Raw genomic sequence first — 21208 nt, forward strand, 5'->3', positions numbered from 1 at the left:
CAGGCGGGTGTCGGTGATGAGGGGCCAGGTGGTGACTCCCCAAGGCCTGGGCATCTACGGCGTGCGGGTGTCCGTGGACAAGGACGCCCGCCTCGGATTCACACTCACGAGGGCCGGAGGCTGGTACGTACATTTTCCTCTTTGTTTGTTGTTGTTGTTTTGGAGGGCGCTTTTTTTTAAGACTATTGAATGGAAAGGGGAAAATATCAATATTTACGCTTTGAATGTTTTTTCCCTTTTCGTTCTCTCTCTCCGAACGCGGCCGGTCGAATAAGCCCCCCTGTCATTGCGATGTTGGCGTGCTGGCTGGCGCCGTCCGACCGCTTTCTCTTTCTCCCCGAGGAATGGAATGGAATGTGTGACAGTGTGGGCGGCACGGCGCGGCGCGGCACGGGGCAGCGAGGCCCTTTTGTTTCCTTGTTTCCTTGTTTCCGCGCGCAATAGTCCGCCGTCTTGTTTTTCTTGTTTTCCCTCCCCGTCTTTCTTGTCTTTGTTTTCTTGTCCGCGGCCCGGCCCGGCCCGGCCCTGCTGCTGCCTGGCAGCGCTCATTCCTCCGCAAGGCTCGGATGAAAACCCTGCTCTCATTTTATTTTTCTCTCATTTCGCCATCTTTCTCCTCTCGTTTTACCTTGAATTGCGACACTGGCAGGTGGGCGTCGAGAGGCCCCGGCCCGGTTATTGGGCCTTGTCACAAGGCCGGGCGGCCCGGCAGTCCCTCAGGCCGTGTCACCAGTATTCGCCATGCGTTTCGAGTGTTGAAAGGCGAGGCGAGGTGGCCAGCTTCGTGAATTCCGCGAATTAATCTCCCCGTCACGCTCCTTTCTCATTACTTGCGCCGTGTCTCCGTCTTGGAGGTCCGCGATGTGGTCGCTTCCCCGCGGGGGCCCCGCGCCCCTTTGCCGTTTCTTCCTCGCCACACCTGCCGGCCCACCCCGGCCCGCCCGCACTTCTTTTCCCATTTACTTTTTCCGCCCACCCTCCCCTCCCTCCTCCATACAGGGCGGCCATTCATCAAGACGTTGTGTCGCGGCGTCGCGGCCCTCCCCCGAGGAATTGGACTCGTATTGCCCGTCGCGGATTCGTCATAAATAATAACGGAACCAGGAAGCGGTGGGGCCGACGAGACTAGACAGCGGCACGGGCGAACGGGCCGGTGGGACGAAAAGAACAAGTCACCGTTGTTCGATGCGGACTGCGTCGACTGCGTGCCCGCGCTCCCTCACTGACACTGTGGCTTGCAGGTTCGACATGCTGGTGAACGGGGGCGGCGCGGTGACGCTGCAGTTCCTGCGCACCCCCTTCCAGACGACGACGCGCACGGTGTTCGTGCCGTGGAACCAGATCGTGGTGCTGGCGCCCGTGGTGCTGCCCCTGGCCGGCGACACCGCCAGCCCCAGGGACCGCGACGCCGCGGCCGCCGCCGCGCTCGGCTTCGGTAAGCACCCCGCCTTGGTTTGGCCTTGAAGCGTGCTGGCGTGCTGGCGCTGACGCGGTGCTTGTGCCGTCCACAGAGATGCCCGTGTCCTCGCTGTCGCTGTTCGCCGTCGTGGAGGACGGCCCCGGGCCGGGCCCCGGGCCCTGCGAGGCGCACGACCACACCCTGCTCAAGCCCGTCGTCGTGTCCACCTGGATGCCCGAGAAGGTGGGCGGGCTGTCCGGCCGCAGCCTCGTGTTCGCCGAGACGCAGATCCTGCAGGAGGCCATCCGCATCCCCGGCTCGGACCTGTTCCTGCAGTACCAGAGCAGCCAGGCGCCGGGCTACCTGTCCACCGTGCTGATGCGGCTCACGCAGGACCGCGTGCCCGCCACGCTCACGCACGTGCACGTGACGGTGCAGATCGAGGGCTCGGTGCACACCAAGACCTACGAGGCCGACCCCAACCTGACGCACGTGTTCGCCTGGAACAAGCGCAACGTGTACAAGCAGAAGGTGTACGGCGTGGCGCAGGCCAAGGTGTCGGTCGGCTACAAGCACTCGACGTGCAGGAACATCATCTGGGAGACGCAGACCGCCACACTGCAGGGCTTCGACGTGGACATCTCGGACATCGGCGGCTGGGGGCTCAGCATCCACCACCACTACAACTTCCACGAGGGTGAGCAGTCACCGCCTTTGCCGTGCCTTCCCTCGCCTCGCCGCAGGACTGACGCGTTCCCTTGACTTTTGCAGGCATCCTCCAGAAGGGCGACGGCTCCACGCTCCACCTGAAGCGCTACCCGCGCACCATCAAGGTGGTGGTCGGCACGGGGCTGCAGCGCTCCCTGCAGTGCGAGGACTGCAACGGCGTCGCCAGGGACGCTCGCCTTCTGACGCCCGTCGCGCTCGCCTCGGGCCCGGACGGCTCGCTCTACGTCGGCGACTTCAACCTCATCCGCCGCGTCACGCCCGACGGCAACATCTACACCGTTCTGCAGCTCAGGTAAGGCACTAAGGCAGCGCCCTGGCGTGCCTGGCCTGCCTGGCGCCTGCGGTCGGCGGAGTAGGCCAGCCCGCAACGCGCTGGAGCGCCGCGTCTGCTCTCCAGCTCTCCATTACCATTACCACTACGGGCTAGAGGTGGCGAGGCTAACGTTTGTTTCTGCTTGCAGTGCCACGCAGGTGTCGCACCAGTACTACCTGTCGGTGTCCCCCGCCGACGGCCACCTCTACGTGTCCGACACGGAGCGCCACCAGATCCTGCGCGTGCTGCAGCTCGGCCCCAACATCGAGGACCCGCGCATCAACTCGGAGCCGGCCGTGGGCTCGGGCGACCGCTGCGTGCCTGGCGACGAGAACCACTGTGGCGACGAGGGCCCCGCTCTGGCGGCACGCCTGGCGCACCCCAAGGGGCTCGTGATCGCGGCCGACAAGACCATGTACATCGCGGACGGCACGAACATCCGCGCCGTGGACCCCAAGGGCATCATCCACACGCTGGTGGGGCACCACGGCCACCACAACCTGTGGACGCCCATCCCCTGCCACGGCGCCATCCCCGCCGCGCAGGCACAGCTGCAGTGGCCCACGGGGCTGGCGCTGAGTCCGCTGGACGGCTCGCTGCACTTCATCGACGACCGCCTCGTCATGAAGCTGACGAGCGACCGCAAGGTGAAGGTGGTGGCCGGCATGCCGCTACACTGCCACGCGCCCACGTGCGCGGCCAAGGAGCAGCCCGAGCAGCCGCCGGCACCGCAGGCGCAGCCCAAGGACCCCAAGGCCAAGGACGACAAGCCCAAGGCGCCCAAGGCGCCCAAGCAGCCCAAGCAGGACGACCGGAAGAAGCAGGAGGAGCTGGAGAGCGAGGAGGGCTCCGAAGCCACGTCCACTGTCCTCGGCAGCATCCTGTCCATCGCCTTCAGCCCCAACGGCGAGCTGTTCATCGCGGAGGCTGACTCGCGCAAGGTGAACGCCATCCGCGTCGTGGACTCGGCCGGTCGAATGTCCGACTTTGCGGGCAGGCCTCAGACCCAGGAGGCGTTCCCAGCGCACGGCTGTGACTGCACCAGCAACAACGCGTCCTGGCCGGGCGGGCCGGGTGGACAAGGCATGGGCACCACCGCCGGGCCGGCGGGCATCGCTGGCGCCACGGCGGCGGGGCTGCTGGGCTGCGTGTGCGGACCGCAGCTGGACGACCCGGCGGCAGGCATGGGCACCGGCAAGGACTCGCGGGAGACGCTGCTCTCCTCCAACGCCAAGTTCACGTCCATCTCCGCCATGGTGGTGGCGCCCGACGGCGTGCTGCACGTGGCCGACCAGGGCAGCCTGCACGTGCTGGCCCTGGAGCACTACCTGCCCACGCACGACGAGAACGGCGAGTTCCGCATCCCCTTCCCGCCCACCGGGGAGGTGTACGTGTTCAACCGGTACGGCCAGCACGTCGCCACGCGCGACCTCACCTCGGGCAACACGCGCTACACGTTCCTCTACTCCAAGAACACGAGCTTCGGCAAGCTGTCCACCGTCACGGACGCGGCCGGCAACAAGATCCTGTTCCTGCGCGACTACAGCAACGTGGTGAGCACCATCGAGAACACGCAGGACCACAAGTCGGACCTCAAGATCTCGGGCATCGGCTTCCTCGAGAAGTTCTCCGAGCCGGGCCGCTCCGAGATCGACCTGCACTACGACTCCAACACTGGGCTGCTGACGAGCCGCGCGGACGCCAAGGGCGCGGGCGGACGAACCTCCATGTACCGCTACGACGAGCTGGGCCGCGTCACGCAGGTCATCCTGGCCACGGGCGAGACCATCGACCTGCGCTCCCGCATCTCCCTGGACGACGGGCTGGCCGTGGAGGTGCACGCCCCGCAGGCCGCCATCGCCCTGGCCAGCGGCACGGCCGGCGCGTCCCCGCAGCAGCAGCGCGGCCTGGCCCCGCACAACGAGAAGCAGCCCGTGACGCTGCGCATGGCGGGCCGCGGCGCGCGGAGGATGGTCATCTCGGACGGCCTGCACTCCAGCGAGGCGGCCAGCTACCGCAACGGCTCCCTGACGCTGCGCGGGCCCTGGGCCATGACGTCGTGGGGCGGCGAGCTGGCCTGCGCCGCGCGCCGCCGCCACCCGCTGCTCGAGCTGGCGCTGCCCGTCGAGGCCGAGATGCTGCCCATGTGGAGCGACCAGGTGGTGGCGGCGTCGCCCGGCGTGGCGCCCAACTCGGTGGCCTGGAGCTACAACATCGTCGGCGACGCGGGCAGCTCACAGCACAAGCTGCACCAGGACCTGTGGGTGAACCACAGCCGCGTGCTGGCCATGGAGTACGACCAGGCCACCCGCCGGCAGACCTTCATCGACCGGGAGGGGCAGCCGCTGCTCACCGTGGCGCTGGACCACGAGGGGCTGCCCATGTCGTGGACGCCCAGCGGTGGCAAGGCGGGCGTCAACATCTCGTACGACCGCTTCCGCCGTGTCGACTCGTGGCGCTGGGGCGACCAGCAGGAAAAGTACAGCTACGACCGCAAGGGGCTGCTCTCCGAGGTCTCCACGCCGCAGGACGGCGCCATGGCCTTCACCTACGACGAGCTCAACGTGGTGAGTACGCGGGAGGCACGTCACTGTAATCTCGTGTCCGCAGTGTCCCACATCGTGCCCTTTGTTGCAGCCCACCGTCATCACGCTGCCCAGCAAGCGGCGGTTCGAGTTCCGCTACGACGCCGACGGCGGCCTCCGCCACATCACGCTGCCCAGCGGCACCCACCACTCGCTGTCCGTGCAGCCGTCCCTAGGCTTCCTGCGCGCCACGTACACGGCGCCCGGCGCCACCCGGCCCTACCTGCAGCACTTCTCGTACAGCGGGCTGCTGCTGCAGACCGTCTACCCCGGCGACGGCGCGCGCGTCATCTACAAGTACACCTCGGCCGGCAAGCTCGCGGAAGTGAGTGTCTCTCGAAGCCCCTGGCGGGTAGGCCAGCCCGCGGCGCTCCAGCGTGTCGCGGGCTGGCCTACCCAGTGGATCGCAGGCGCCAAGCTGCTAGCATGCTGCCAGCGCGTGTGCTTGAGGGTCCGGATACCGCCAAGTTGACATGGTTGGTGCCTTGCAGGTCCTCCACGGCGACGGGCGGACGCGCGTGAGCTACTCCCCGCAGACGGCCCTGCCCACGTCGGTGCAGCACTCGGAGCGCGACCTGGACTACCGCTGGGACTACGGCTACTCGGGCGGCCTGCTGGCCGAGGAGCGCATTGAGTTCGGGCCCAAGACGGGGCTCAACAACGCCAAGATCAGCTACGAGTTCGACGACAACATGCGCGTCGTGAGCGTGGCGGGACGCGTCGGCGGACAGGCACTGCCGGAGCACGGCCTCGCGTACTCGCCGCGCACCGGGGCCGCCACCCAGATCGGACAGTTCCAGGTACGCCCGAGCTCAAATACTCGCAGTGGTTTTTTTTTTCAATTTGGTGTATTTGTTTACCTTGACGCGCCGCTCTCCTCTCTGCAGGTGCAACGCGTGAACGGCAACGAGACTCGCGTCGGGGACGGCACCGCCATCTTCACCCGCTTCACCAACCGCATGATGCAGGAGGTGCAAGTGGCCGTCACCATCCACAACATGGAGGCCTTCCGCATGGAGTTCTCCTACGACTCCCGAGGGTAAGCACGCGCAACGGCGCATTCGCCGTGCATCGGTCCAGCGCAGCCCCCACTCACCTCGTTCGTTTCGCTCTCCAGCCGCATCAGCCAGACCCGCACCTACACGCGCAACGTGGGCGTCAACATGTACACCAACGTCAAGAACTTCACCTGGGACGCGGACGGGCAGTTGGCGGGTGTGGCGGCGCAGGAGCCGTGGAGCTTCGAGTACGACCCGAACGGCAACATGCTGTCCCTCACGTACCGGGGCAACACCATCCCCATGGAGTACAACCAGATGGACCGCGTGGTCAAGTTCGGCGAGGGCGTGTACCGCTACGACAGCCGCGGCCTGGTGACGCAGAACGCGCGGGAGGAGCGCTTCCACTACAACGCCAAGGGCCTGCTGGTGCGCGCCAACAAGCGGGGCCGCTTCGACGTCCGCTACTACTACGACCACCTGGACCGCCTGAGCGTGCGCAAGGACAACTACGGCAACGTCACGCAGTTCTTCTACACCAACCACAAGCGGCCCAGCGAGGTAAGCGAAAAGCATCAGCCGCTGTGGCTGAGTGCACTCGGCGTTGTTTCACTTACGCTGACTCCGTGTGTGCCCGTGTGTCCTGCAGGTGACGCAGATCTACTCCCCGCGCGACGGCAAGCTCATGTCGCTGACGTACGACGACCGAGGCCACCTCGTGTTCGCGCAGGTGTACCGCCACAAGTACTACATCGCGACGGACCAGTGCGGCACCCCCGTTATGGTGTTCAACCAGTACGGCGAGGGCATCCGCGAGATCATGCGCTCGCCCTACGGCCACATCGTGTACGACTCGAACCCCTACCTGTACCTGCCCATCGACTTCTGCGGCGGCCTGCTCGACCAGGTGGTGTCGCTGGTGCACATGCCGGGCGGGAAGGTGTACGACCCTCTGATCGGGCAGCTCATGGGCCCCGCCTGGGAGGACGTGCCGGCCCGCCTCAGCAAGCCCACGCACCTCAACCTCTACCGCTTCAACGGCAACGACCCCATCAACATGCGCCTGCAGCACAACCACCTCACCGGTGAGCGATCCAGTTTTGCGCCGCAAAGCCGTGCTGCAGTGTGTCCGCCGAAGGGATTCTCAACAACGCCCCTTTCCCTTTGCAGACCACCGCAGCTGGCTGGCCGCCCTGGGCTACGACTTGCCGAACCTGGCGCCGCAGCTGTACCCCTCCGTGGAGGACAGCACGCTGCCGCGCCTGCTCAGCCCCCTGAGTCCGTTCGCGAGCCCGGCGCCGCTGACGGTGTCCCCGGCGCGGCCGTCCATGGCGGTGGGGGCGCAGGACGGGCCGCCGCTCAGCGTGGTCTCGGGCTTCCTGAGCCACGTCAGCGAGCGCCTGCTCAGCGACAGGCTGTCCGTGTCCGGCTGGCCGTCGGCCGCCTCCAACCTGGCCGTCGACGCCAAGGGCACGAAGGGCGCGTGGCCGCCCAACAACCCTCTGCAGACGTTCCGCATCGGTTCGGCCTTCGAGCCGCCGTTCGGCAGGGGCATCATCGTGTCGCGGACGGCGCAGGGGCAGGCTGTGGTAAGTGGCGACCCCGACCACTGATTCCGCTTGGCGCTTGCCTGCGTTCGGCGCGGCTCGCGGCTCCAGCCTCACCCGTGCTCCTCATTTGCAGATCAACAGCGTGCCCTCGGCCAACCCCATCTACAGGGACGTGTTCACGTCCGTGTTCAACGGCTCGTACATGCTGGACGTGCTGCTGCTGGTGCACGGCGCCTCGCAGGACACGCTCTTCTTCGTGCAGCCGCGCGTCGAGCGCGCCGGCGAGGACAAGGCCCAGCTCAAGCGCCTGGGCGGCTCCGTCAACACCACGTTCCACGAGAAGACCGGCGACAAGGAGAAGGTAGGCCTAACTGCTGGAGCCTTGCTCGTCCCAGCCTCAGTCAGTGTCAGTCAGTAGCAACAACTTGTCTCTCTGTCCGCCAGGTCATGGACCTCAAGATCCACACCCAGACGGCCGTCATCAACTTGCGGTACGGCACGACGCCGGAGAAGGAGAAGCAGCGCATCCTGCACCACGCCAAGACGTCCGCCGTGCGCAAGGCGTGGCACCGCGAGCAGGAGGCCATCCGCAACGGCTACGCCGGCTCGGGCTCGGGGCTGGCCTCGGGCGTGGACTGGTCTGCGTCGGAGCAGGACGAGATCCTCAAGACGGGCCAGGCGGCGGCCTACGAGGGCGAGTTCATCCACGACATCTTCCGCTATCCGGAGCTAGCCGAAGACCCGTACAACGTCCGCTTCGTCAAAAAGAATGCGGGCGATGAGCCTGGGGCCTCCGCCAAGAGGAAACGCAGCGCCAGCGACTCGGCGCCCGTGGCCTCCGCCTCGTCCTCCGCGTCGGCGGACTTGTGGTGGAGGCCGTGCTCCGAGCCGAGCTGCTAGTCAAGTCTCGCCTCGCCTTAGCCTCGCCCCTTCCGTCCCTGGCACTAGGCTCAGGCCTAAGAGACGTGTACATAATAGAGCAGATTTATGGCAAGAAATGAATGTACATAAGTTATTAATATACCTACACATATTTATAAATATATACATATATATTTGTACAAATGTGGACTTCTCGGCCAAAGGGCACAAAAAGTAGTGAAGCACGATACTTAATGCAGGACACTAAAAGTGAGTGCTTCCAAAGAAATTTATCGGACCTATTTCTGTCTTTCTTTTTGTTTTACTTTTATTTTTAGGAAGCCTTCTTGAGGGTAGGTTATTGTCTTTTACTGTGTTGATGTTACCATGTTCAATTAATATGTGTATTGAACATATATCTGTGATGTGTGTGCGTATGTGGAGGTTTGTTGTGAGAATATGAATCAATGAAAACGGCTCCAGTGAGAATAGAACATATTTCTTGGGTTCAGTAAAAATGGACCCAGGCCAATAGCTAATTAATTGACTTCTAGGCTTTCTCACTGGAGCCTCTCTTTTTCATCTTAAATAGTGAACATAGTGTGTGAAAGAAATGTGAGAATGTGATCACGGTGCTTCTTTTGATTGAGTCTTTAATTTTAGTTTCTCGTTGTCTTAATCAACAAACGTTTTGTAAAAAATAAGTGGATATTTGTGTTTTCTGTGAATTTATTCTTAAGAGGCTTACTATGCACAGTGTGTGCTCCTCCTGCTGATTACTGTGAGCTTTGTGTTAAGGCACATTAGGGATCATTTTCTTCATGCATACCATTATTATGCATGAAATGAGCAGCAAAGACATGCCCCAACCACAACATAAAAGATTTATTGGAATTTTATCATTCACTTTCTTTTTTCATTTAATTGTACCAGAGTCCTTTTTTTTAAACTGAAAATCCCGTCCGCTATCATTTGGTGGCATATCTTTGCTGCATTTAAGTCTAAGAAGCATTGTTATTGTCATTGTGTGCTTGCACAGCATTATGTAAATATTGATGTCTATTTTGTCAAATGCATGTGTTTATATGTTAGTTGATGTGTTTCAAAGACTTTTTTGGCATCATTTAAATGTACAAACAATTATGTGCTGTGTTTGATCAGTTTAGTTGAAAACTGTTTGTCCTGTTTCCAGAGTCAGAGGGGTCTGAAATAAGATCACATTTGAGAAAACAAACTACCAAGCTTCTTACCAGCTTTGCAGAACTAAGGTTGTGGATGACATTTACTGAGTATAGAGCTTTTTATTTGTTTTGTTCTGGCTCTATTTATTGATTTGGTCATAGGCTACAGGTTCCAGCTACTTCAAGAACCTTTATGGTGCTTTTGTTATTGTGTGGACAACCGTTACTATATTTTATTTTGTGGATTATTGTCATTGGTTTATAGGAAATTATGGAAATATGAAATTCTTCTGTTTTACATTATCTTTTAAGATTTTTATACCAGTGCTAGAGATCCCAAGATGCCAAATACATATTAAGATTTTTTGAATGGTGTCAGTGCCAAATTTGTGCACATGAGAGTTTATTTGAATTGTACTATCCTTAATATATTTGTGAAAATTATAGAATGTGGGTGATCAGTCACAAAAGATCAAATGATTATGAAAAGTTGTAAATATTTTGTTATGCAATTTAAAATACTCTAACTTCATAAAGCTCACAAGAAGAAAAAAGAAAATGTTTTGATATCGCTGAATTTTCTTTGTGCTCTTGAGTTTTATCATATGCTGGTCGTGACTAATTTTGTTGATTGTGTCAATTTTCATTTTATGTTGCAAGTAATGTCATTGTGGTCCATTATCAACTGCCAGAAAAAGGAGGAGAATGAGCTTTTAGTAAAGTTGCACTGTTGCTTGTGGAGATACTTTGCCACAAAGGCATCTAATTATTATATTTCTTTACTTTGCAACACTACCTACAAGACTGGCCTTGTACTATTGCATAGTGTGTTAAACAATATTGATGTGGTTCAGGTATTTATTTACTGCAGGATGTGGAATAGAATACTATAATCTTGTGTATACATTGTGGGTTGCAATTATCATTGCCACAGCCTTTACCATGTGATTATTGTTTCTGTTGTAAGGAATTGTGTTTCAGTCATACCCTTCTCTGTGACTGTTTCACTTTTTGTAAATGTTAAGAATCTTAGACTTACTGTTCATATTGATGTGCAAACTTTTATTTGCTTATGGTTTCACAAGAACCAAAAATCAACTGTTATTACATGGCTTATAGCTAATGTTTGTTTGTTTATTGTTTTTTTTTGTGTATTTCTTTTTAATTACTTCTTGTAACATTCCAACCATGAACACTTGTAAGATAAAGTTGAAAGATTTGACTGATTTTAGCGTTGAAAGCGCTATACTAATGAATCAAGTTGTACTTGGTTACTTAATTAAGTGTGAGAAAATTAAATGTCTGCAAAATTAAATAAATCATCTGTTCCTTGACATTTTTGTCTATGTTCATTTTTTCACTCACCACCTACCTATCTGGTGCATGCACAGATAACTCCAGTTTTTCACCGGAAAAAGACTGTTTGAGGCCGAAATGGTCCTTGAAGTATGTTGGGTATATGTTCACTAAGTTAGACTTTATTTTCTTTGAGTACAATATGTACACATTACACCAAAAAGAAACAAAAGAAAACAATCAGACAATAAGCAACTTTTACCAAAAGATGGTAATGCACTTGCTGTACCATAAATTACATCTGACACACATAATTTTCCATTAAAATATTTTGAAATATAGTTGTTTTAAGCCATTGGTAGTTTAGAAAAGTCTACAAGGACTGTTTTATAGCTCTTTATGTGGAGTAGATATCCTTGAACGTCAATGTGAAAAGTATTCTGAACAAGAACTCCTACAAAGTGCTCAGAAATGTGCACTTTGAGTTTAGACAGAAGAGTAAGTAGTCAGTTTCTATGAGTACAATTTCTAAAAACTTTAAAAAATGAAAATTCTATTACAATTTAAAGAAACAGACCAAGATTTTGAAATGGATTTTTGGTTTTGTGAGAGAGCATAAAATGGAGTATTTTAATAAGAGCACAAGCGATTGAAGGAACATGTCACAACAAATTCCTGCTAATAACAGTAAAATGCTATTACATGACTGCAGATTTACAAAATAAAAACCTTCTTGCTTATTACTTTTAAGATTGTGCACAAATAAGATGTTCTAGAATACACATTTCGCACCACACACAGCTACCACTGATCTTGGACTAGAATGTCAATACTTTACAACAAATTTACAAACGCATTCAAAAAAAAAAAAATTACACCACCAATAGTTGGGTCTTGATTTTCTAGAAAAATAATTACAATAAATACTTTGTAACAGGGATATACAGAAAAAAACTGATTTAAAATCACATAATTTGGCAATGCACACAGTCCGCAAGCCTGCAAAATTTCATGCACTGGTGTTAAGGTACTCAAGTAACTAAAAGGCATACAATAAAACTTACACTTACTAGCTTCTAAAGCATTGCCATTTTTTCCTTAAGCCTAGTGAGTGAATGCTATTCCTCCACTTTATTAGAATATGCCTCATAAGAATAGACAATTCAATTATTCTCCTGAAAAGTTGAACATTGAACAAACAAAAACAAAGCAGGGATACTATTGGGCTTTTCAGCTACATCCGACTAACAGGGGTTAAGACAGCCCCTATACTGTGGACACACATACAATACAGGCACAATTAAAAGTTCAATAAAATATTACACAGAGTTCAATGCTGTGCTGACCTTTCTAAGAAGGATAATGAAAGGGATGAAAAATCTACACTTTAATGGGCTACATCTGTGTTCAATATAAATGTAAAAGTTATTCAATTTCTCATCACTATTTCTTCAGCAGTGATCTGTGAAGACATCTCAGCCTTATTCATGGTTCATCATCAGCCTTCACTGAACTTAACACCTAATTTACAACCCAATGTCCCCCTTATCAGCAATTTGGAGAAACGTGAAGTCTAAATTATGAGCCCAGTAACAACAGAAGCCTTCCAAAGACAAAAGCACAGACACATAAATTGAACTAAATTCATAAAACTAACAACACCATGTTGTTGTTTTATTTTAAAAAGTGAAAGGATAGGCTGTGTACTGAGTTACAGATTAAAAAAATCTTTTTTCCCTCTTCTTAAAAAAAAAACTCAGACAAGAAAAAAAGTACCAACGAATTGATATGTTAGTATGTTAGCATGTCAGATGGCAAAGGGTAGCAAATCAATTCATGTGTGACCATAGTATGATGAGGGTCACACCGCACTTGATGTGTTTTGTGAATTGTGTAAATGCCATCACTGAAACTAAGTCACAGACTAACAGCAATCTGTGCAAAGGCGATTGGCAAAATTTGATCGAAATGACATCTGCTAGAAAATCTAAGAAAATTAGTTGAGCTTGAGCACGGAGTCTATCTAGGAAGCTAAAAAGTCCATTGCACGGTCCATAAAGAGATTTGAACACTTGATCATTAGTAACAACATAACATGATACAGAATAACAACAACAATAACAATGACAAACATCAACAACATATCACTTACTAACACTTTTCCTGAGTTGAATAAAAGTAACTTATTCAATAGTAATACACTTCATCCCAACAATGGATTTTACTTTTGAGCCATTACTTCCATTGGCTCATTACAAACCCATCATTATAAAGCCCCTCGAACACATTCAGACAAGGATAAGGTAAAAAGAAAAATTGCAAGAAAATGCAGTAGCTTTGCAAATTTCTTTTAGTACATTTAGTTGTTCTGTGGTCTATACTTAATTGCCTTGAAGAAAACATTACAAGAATAAAATCAATAGGTAACAGAACAGTATACGTAAAACAAGACCAAAGAAAATGGACGATACAGATAACCTTCATTCAAACTGTTCTACTTTTACTCAGCAATGAACTAGATCCCTTGTTTGTGTTCATGACATTGCAAATACAAAAGGGCATTAGGATAAAAATTCTAGTTACTCAGTAATTTCCCACAAGAGAAGTTATGGCACATGTAATGATCAATTGCACTGGAGAAGTTGCTTGTCAAAAAGCTACTTTAATAAACATATTAAAGATAAGCATCAAATTAGGAAAATCGAAGCATTGAGAACTTAAAAATGTAAAATATAAAGAAAGTTTCACACGTTATGAGCGATACAAATTTCTCTACAATATAATATTAATGGACACAGAAGAAATGGAAAAAGTTCATATAAAACATAAAATCTGTTCAGCTATGGAAAAACACTAGATATTTTATTAGTGAAACAGAGGAACTTATTGATCAGATAAAATTTTACTCAAAAGAGTATGTTGAAAACATGGTTTTGCTACTAAAATATTACACAAGCTAAAGCTTACATACAAAAACAAAATCATCAAATAGGCACAAGACACACAGTTAGGCCTTGTGTGAAGAAGTCTTCACCGCACATGGTCCCTAACTTCGGAGCAGATTAGATGTACATATTAAGTTTCCTAAATGATAAAGAAAAGCACAAGCCATAATGTGGGTTGTGTAACAATGATACAAACATTCCAGGTAGTCAAAACAAGTTCATGAATAATAGACCACAAATACTATTAAGGAGCTACAGTACTTGGGAAAGGTATGTAGTGGAACAGTTGACATGAAATTTTCAGCCACACAAGACAGAAAAACAGGAGGAAGATTAAACTGAAACAAATTTGTAACTAGAGTACAAAATATATAGGAATGTGTTCAAATGCAATATCCAAGCCATCCATAACATTCTTTTTTTTTCCCTTTTTTTTAAATTCACCCAGTGACTACCACTGAAATAATGACTATTTGACTATAACAGGATGTCATTATTAGAGCAGAAGACAGCAAAACAAACACTTTTGGAACACAATGAGAAGGTGCTGCATCATTAGCAGTAGACTGGAAGAGGATCCTTGATTGGAGATACATGCCCACATGTAATTATGAACTACAGTTCATCCATCCAGGAGGTATGCTATTTTCATTACCACATAGAAGCATCTACACACACACATTTAAAAAGCTTTAAAACAATGTTCGTGTTTTCAAACTATTCCTTTTTTTGGATATTCAATGTTCTTTTCTACTAAAAGCCTCAAATTGAATAGTTCACAAACAAATCAGGAACATTGAAAGCAAACTACGCCACTCACAAGAGGATTGAAGATCTATCTACTCTCACATTCAAAAAGGAACATCTTTAACGACTAGGCTGAACAAGTTGCGAAGGCACAGCAAGGTAAGGTTTAAATAAAAGATAAAATCTCAGAATTGTAGATCGCTGAGATTTCACAAGTAACAACCTTACACAAAACTGTAGGTGTTTTCCACAGCTCGCCCTGTGCCCTGGTTTTGACGACTAGGAATTTGCTCTAATGATTCAGTACGTGTGCGAATGGAGCCCCCTAGCACCACCACCTGTTCAAACATTACAGGAGCAGAATCAGTACAAGACAAAACACAGTTTCATGGTAGAAAGGTAACAGAGTTTGCACATCACTGTTTCACATATTAATGAAGCTATCCAGAAAGAGAAATAATACCAAAGATACAAATTGTAGAAAGTTTCATGCTTCACTCTACAAAAGAAAAAGAGTTAGATATTCCACACACCTAACTTTCTATTAAAAAATAAAATGCTTGGGGTCGAATCCAGCAAACCATTTGCCACTTAAAATATCATTGTTTATGGATTAATTTTGAACTCAGTTTGGACAAGAAGTGTACAAATAATAGCGCAGTGCATTTTACTCACAAAGCAAAAAGTTGAGTCAATGTGCTGTTAGCAACCCAACTGCCAATGCGTCACACCTACAAAAATGCGATACATCAATACATACAATTAATAGAGAAACAAATGCAAAAAAAAAAAAGGGTGCAAAGCTTATCAATACAACGATTTAAATAATGGGTAAATGGGCAACGCAGTCTACTTGCTTCTGTAATCAAACCGACATCAGACTTTTCATTGGCAGCTGACACATTGAAGTTTTGTCATTGAATGTACACGTACTTAGTGTTTTGCAAACCTCAGGACAGAAAAGAATGTTCTTTTCAGTGCAAAACAATATAAATTACTATGTGTCATGAGTAATGGTAAGAATTGGATGGAACAATAGAGATGCCTTTTAAGAAATACTGTTATAACACAAACATCAGTTAACAGCTTACTTAGTTATATTTTTCTTTTTACTTGCAGCAATAACAAGGAACACATCACAGCCTAAAAATGTGCAATAACACTTACCAGCATTATCACTTAAAACACTTTTACCCAATATTCAAAAAGAATTTTTCATTAAAAATGTAGTTAAAAAGCAGCATACCCTTGCCAGCTACAAAATTTAAATCCAGACTTAAAAACAAAAAGCCACAAAAAGCATTGAAACACCTGCAGCTACGACCATTTTATTGTTAATAATTAATTGTTAGAAGCATCCATGAATAATAAATATGCTTAAGTTCTCAGCAGGCAACAAGTATGAACAAAATATTTCAGTCAGACATGCACTTTACACAAAAACAAAGAGTCTTATCCAAGCAAAGTGACAGCACACATGCACAATCACTTTAAGACCACAGTTTGTCTTCCTCAATTGAAGACCAAATGAACATGAAGAAACACAACAAATGAGATCTCTAACAATGGTAAAAACTACCATTAAGGAAACACCCCTTTTAAAAATATTTGATTAGACACATTAGCAAATATCAGTTCAAATCTTGCCCAACAAAGCAAGATGTGCCTCCTCAAACTTACACAAATCATTTTTACTAGAGAAATTAGAGACCCCAAGAGATATTGTACATTTCTGCTTAACATGCAGGCGAAATTCGAGAGGAGCAGCAGAACTAGAGCATCACTTATAAATCATAGAGCAATAAACATAAACTACACTATATTGCCAAGCATTCAACGAACCATTTTTTGAACAGGTAAGGTCATGAAAAGCTACAAAGATGAAAAGCAGATTGTTTAATGACCATTTATCAATTGTAAAATTTAGACAAAAGCAAAAATTTTGAAGGGATGTGGTGGAAAGACAATTGATGGCCAATAATTCATCTTTTCTTACATATTTGCAGCACACAAAAAATTATAATTCAGCTCAAATACTTTTTTTCCAAACCAGAGAAGATTAATTGAAACCTATTTATAGCTAATTGTTTTAGGCTCTCTAATTATTAACTACTCATTTAAGTCTTATAAAGGCTGTATTGAATAGCAATAAACAAGCTTAGCAATACGCTCCATGACTCACCTCCCTTCCCTCTGACATTGCCACAGTGCGTGGCCTTGAATCCACTGGAGTGGTGTTAAGAGAAGAGGGCACTAATGTTGGTGTAGATGCAGGAGTAGATGATGTTTGTCCTCTTGCACTTGAAGAAACGTTTGGTGCTGTGTGCCCAGTTGCAGACACAATATAGTCCGTTAATGTAACATCGGCTGTTCCACCGGATTCCAAAGGTATAGGATGCTCCCGGAAGTGTTCTAGCATCTCAAATATTGCAGGGAACCAAAGGTGCTGAACTCTGCACTGACCTTGATCATTAAGTGTCATTCTCAAATGCTGAAATACACAAAAATATATATTTATGATGCTTAACAGCGTGTCAATTACAGGAAAACTTTGAATGGACAAAAAATACCTTTGCTCTTCCTTGAAAATTGAAAGTTAGGACAAATTCTCCCTTACGAGTTTCACTTTGGCGAACTAGGAAAACCCCATGACCAGTGGAGCCTTCATGTAAGACTAAATGTGCTGCTTCAGAGCGAGGCAAAGTTCCATGGAACCAAGGGTAATCCCTAAGTATCCAAGATAAATCGGCCTCCGTTTCACCTGCTTTAAAGATAAGGCCCAATAATTAGAAAACATTTTAGAGAACTATATGACTTATAAGTGAGCAGCTGAAGCACATACTTGTCTCAATATCAGTGCGTGAGGAACAGATGTCAAAATTACTATTACTAGATAATCTCAATCCTGCAGTGGTTTCTGCAGTAGATCGACCTCCACTAGCTGCAACAACTCTAGGGGGTAGTTCTGGAGGATGCTCTAGATTGTCACCATCAAGTGATGGTGCAGTTGCTCTGTTACTTGGGCCTCCTTGGCGAGAGCTGTGGACAGAAATGTAGTTTTCAGATCTGATATAGAAGGGGAGATAAATCCCCCAGTATTATCTTAGGACCTTACTTGGCTTCCGGATGCTCCGGTACAGGTTGTGTGGTTGATCTCATGCAGTATTTGATGGTGGCTAGCCATGACTTCATATCATCAGTATCATGGGCCTCAATCACATACTCTTGCTGATTCTCAGCCTAAAAATTGGAACCAAAATACAGTGATTGACTAAAAAACACTTCTTGGTTTTAACAAGTTTTGTCATCATCCCTTCAACCCTATTACAGGGGATCCAGTGCATCAATTTCGAGAAAGTTAAAAAAAGTTCTTACCTTCAAGACAAAAGTGTTTTCCTTATCAGGCATTTCAAGAGCTGTTGTCTCTCTTGCCTCTAGTATAAGAAAACAAAATACCCCACTTCTTGGTTTGGGGGCCTGAAATAGAGAATTGTCCATTTAGTTAGTAAAATATTTTCATATTCTTTACAGTTTTAGCCTATAAAGATGAGCAGATCATAAAAATCAGGTAACTTCTCAAAAATAAATGCATAGTAGTACCTTTGGAGGTGAGTAGAACTCAAGCATGTAACCACTGACTGTTTTGACGAGGGCAAGACGGCATCTGTCCCATTTCCCAGTTCCATCAAGATTTTCACCACTAAGATAATTGACGATGCCTTCTTTCCGGCACTCAACAACAATTTTGGCAAGTTTGGTCTTGGAATGTTTGTCTTTTTTATCACTATGGGAGTGTGAAAGTTCAACCTCATCTGAATTCTGTTTCTGGAAGAAGGCCTTGCCCTTCTTAAGACCTTTAAATGACAACCGGCGGAAGAAAGGCTTTGGTTGAGGTTTTGGGGACGGTGACTCTGCGTCATGTTCAGAATAGTCCGACATATCATCATGTCCTAGGGTTCCATTGGCTAGACTCTTGCCAGCAGCCGCATTCTGAGAACCACACTCCGCCTCAAAATGCTCTTGGAAGCAGTCAATAAATTTGCGGAGGAACTCCTTGTGGGATACATGGTGGCGCGCAGTGTCAGACATGTGGCTGCTGTTGTAGGAGCTGAATGCATTGGCAAAGTCAGCAGCGGCGGACTTGGCATGTTTATCACAAAATTCCACCCAGTTTGATTCCGGGCTGACTGAAGCCATTGCACCACACGGATTTGTTCAGAACACCACTAAAACTTCACTCAAGTATCATATTTAGCAGTAAAAATCTCCAAAGCTTTCTTCAATACAAAGCACCAGTGATAAAACTGCCTGCGATGAGATTTCTCTTCAGTTTACACACAAGCAGAAAAGAACTTAACCCTAACCTTTCCACAAGGAAGGTTAGAACTGAATAATGTCCAAATCTAGAAGGACTATTCTTCACTGATAATGCATTTGTGTCCACATAAAAAGCCTGATTTTGAGAAAAATCTTGCTCTCGGCAGAAAATAGTCTTAAAATTCAAACAATTCGTGCGAAGACGCAAAAACAATCTCTCGAAAGTGCTTTTTATGATGGCACGTAAACATTACTGATTGTTTGTCCAACATAAGAAAAATATACAGGTATTCGTTATGAAATTAGAGAATGCAAGGAAATTTTCTCCGGGGTATTTAAAATAACCAGATTATTTGTTATATACGCCTTTGTCACAGTAATTGAGCGCAACATGCAGAGAAACAAAAAACTAATCAACTTGAATTTGTTAGGTGTTGTGGTTGGTATCGAAGAAATGAACGGAAAGAAGGAAAATGGCCGCCGGGAACATAACAAACCCTCACTTGTTTTCGGAAGTCTTCTGCTCTGGCTCTGGGCGCGCGTAACTCAACTCGCGAAATAGCGTGACCCTTGTGACCCTGATGTGACTAGTAACTTCAGTGCCATGACTTGACCCTCTCCTCCCGGTATGCCCCAGGAAGGCATAATTTAATGTTGTGAGTGGATTTGCCACATTTTCTCGCTCTCCTCAGATCTTTTCGCCAGGAAGGGAAAGCCAAAATAGGGTAGCGGCGAGGACGCTGCAGTGCTTTATTAGACGCCGCTGTTTAGACACCCGCGATGCTCTGGATGAAGGCGCGCAGGTCGGGGTCGGCGACGCGCGCGTAGATGCCGGGCACGCCCCTCCTGGCGCAGCCGTTGCCCCAGGAGACGACGCCGACCAGCGTGGGCACGTTGTTGGCGTCGCGGAGGACGAGGGGCCCGCCGGAGTCGCCCTGGCACGAGTCTCTGCCGTCGCGGCCCGCGCACAGCATGCGCGCCGTCAGGGCATTGCCGTACACCAGCTTGCAGGCGCGCTGCGTCAGCCCGACCAGGGTCACGGCGCGGAGCTGCAGCGACCCGGACCCGCCCATCTGTTCCTGTAACAGCAAAGGGGGCGTTTGGCGACTCCAGAACGCTCTTGTCCTCCGGCATGGTCGTCTCCGACGCGCTCTCACGTATTCGTTGCCCCAGCCGCTGACGGTGACGATGAGCCCCTCGATGTTGGCCTGGCCGGGCGCGGGCAGGCGCACGGCCTGCTGCGTGTCGCCGAGCTGGAACTCGCCCTGGATCTGCACCACGGCCACGTCGAAGTCCACGGTGCCCGAGTCGTACTTGGGGTTGGTGGTGATGCTCTGCAGGGCGTACCGCACGCCGTCCTCGTCGCGGTTGGTGGAGCCCGCGCGGAAGAAGCCCGAGGAGGCCGTCACGCTGGAAGGATGTTTGGGATGTGGGTTATTTTCAGACGTCCAACGGACGCCAGGGTATGTGTCTGCGAGTCACGATTTAGGAATGAGATGCCATTCATTTTGACAACTTTTTCTTTCGTCGCGAAAGAACGTAAATCTCATGGGAGGAGCGCCGTTTTCGAAACGTCCTCAAATCTCTGCATGGTCCAACTCTCGAGACGCGCGCTCGATAAGATAACTGCAGCGACCGCTTCATTCCAATCGGATGCTATTCGAGTGAGCAGCGTTAATTGGTCCGACTCGGCAGACACTTGAAAGTGTCACGGTGAGGTCGTTCTTCGTTCTCGCCAAACGGCATTTGCACTCACCCTGCCTTCGCGCAGTGCCCCGCCGTCAGGGCGAAGTTCTTGCTGATGATGGACGCCCCGCAGAAGTGCCTGTCGTACAGCTGGAAGCTCAGCTGCAAAGGCAAAGGCCAGCAAACAAGCAAACGGTCAGCGAACGAATCGCTCCGACTGGGGCACGCCACTGGGGGCGAGAGGGTGTCACCTGGAAGGGGGCGTCCCGGATGTCGATGGAGTCGCCGCCGACAATGCCGACGCCGCCTCCCCGCTGGACGTCGAGTCGGTGCCGCATCACCCTCTGCGGCCACTGCAAGCCCTGCAAGCCTTGAGAGCGAAACGGGGCGTCACGGAAAATCCCCTGCTTCGGCTTGTTTCCAGCTCGTTTTGCCCGACCGATTTCCCCCCGCTTCGCTTACCGGAGCCTAGAACGGCGCTCGCCAGCAGAGTCACCAACAGAGCACGGAGGACCGCCATGGCGAACGCGAAGAAGCCCTCTGGCGAGTCCCTCTCCCCGCTCCTGGCTCGAGAGTCTCGGCACCTGGCTGGGCAGATTGC

General features: G+C 50.0%; 3 protein-coding genes across 8 annotated transcripts in view; 1 reads left to right on the forward strand and 2 right to left on the reverse strand.

Annotated features, from left to right (window-relative positions):
- Positions 1-10952, forward strand: part of LOC117643063 (teneurin-a) — a 15548-nt gene extending 4596 nt beyond the window's left edge. Inside the window, exons 2-14 of the mRNA XM_034381712.1 lie at positions 4-123; positions 1242-1435; positions 1512-2096; positions 2171-2420; positions 2590-5008; positions 5079-5351; positions 5518-5826; positions 5914-6065; positions 6144-6585; positions 6674-7109; positions 7195-7613; positions 7708-7935; positions 8019-10952. Of these exons, the coding sequence (XP_034237603.1) occupies positions 17-123; positions 1242-1435; positions 1512-2096; positions 2171-2420; positions 2590-5008; positions 5079-5351; positions 5518-5826; positions 5914-6065; positions 6144-6585; positions 6674-7109; positions 7195-7613; positions 7708-7935; positions 8019-8474 (6270 nt within the window). The 5' untranslated portion in view covers positions 4-16 and the 3' untranslated portion in view covers positions 8475-10952. The remainder of the gene's footprint in view (positions 1-3; positions 124-1241; positions 1436-1511; positions 2097-2170; positions 2421-2589; positions 5009-5078; positions 5352-5517; positions 5827-5913; positions 6066-6143; positions 6586-6673; positions 7110-7194; positions 7614-7707; positions 7936-8018) is intronic.
- A 115-nt stretch (positions 10953-11067) lies between these two features.
- Positions 11068-19518, reverse strand: LOC117643065 (SH2B adapter protein 1). Of its 5 annotated transcripts, XR_004587600.1 has the most exons (8): positions 18205-19518; positions 17980-18081; positions 17720-17844; positions 17447-17643; positions 17175-17368; positions 16787-17095; positions 15280-15335; positions 14814-14942 (listed from the first exon to the last, which is right to left on the reverse strand). XR_004587600.1 is itself a non-coding variant. In XM_034381716.1 (7 exons), exons 1-7 carry the CDS (start codon positions 18799-18801, stop codon positions 14829-14831), a joined length of 1635 nt encoding a protein of 544 aa, XP_034237607.1. In that variant the 5' UTR covers positions 18802-19518; the 3' UTR covers positions 11068-14828. The 5 variants fall into 5 exon arrangements, 3 of the variants coding, with proteins under 3 accessions (XP_034237607.1, XP_034237606.1, XP_034237608.1); XM_034381716.1 differs by lacking the exon at positions 15280-15335 and having other exon boundaries at positions 11068-14942; positions 17175-17365; XM_034381715.1 differs by lacking the exon at positions 15280-15335 and having other exon boundaries at positions 11068-14942.
- Positions 19519-19642: 124 nt separating this feature from the next.
- On the reverse strand, positions 19643-21204 carry LOC117643066 (trypsin-1-like). Of its 2 annotated transcripts, none has more exons than XM_034381718.1 (5): positions 21070-21204; positions 20859-20977; positions 20678-20769; positions 20079-20331; positions 19643-20000 (listed from the first exon to the last, which is right to left on the reverse strand). In XM_034381718.1, exons 1-5 carry the CDS (start codon positions 21125-21127, stop codon positions 19689-19691), a joined length of 834 nt encoding a protein of 277 aa, XP_034237609.1. In that variant the 5' UTR covers positions 21128-21204; the 3' UTR covers positions 19643-19688. The 2 variants fall into 2 exon arrangements, with proteins under 2 accessions (XP_034237609.1, XP_034237610.1); XM_034381719.1 differs by having other exon boundaries at positions 20859-20968; positions 21070-21172.
- Between the last annotated feature and the right edge of the window lie 4 nt (positions 21205-21208).

The sequence above is a fragment of the Thrips palmi genome, unplaced genomic scaffold, assembly GCF_012932325.1.
Source record: "Thrips palmi isolate BJ-2018 unplaced genomic scaffold, TpBJ-2018v1 HiC_scaffold_16, whole genome shotgun sequence".
Classification (NCBI taxonomy): domain Eukaryota; kingdom Metazoa; phylum Arthropoda; class Insecta; order Thysanoptera; family Thripidae; genus Thrips; species Thrips palmi.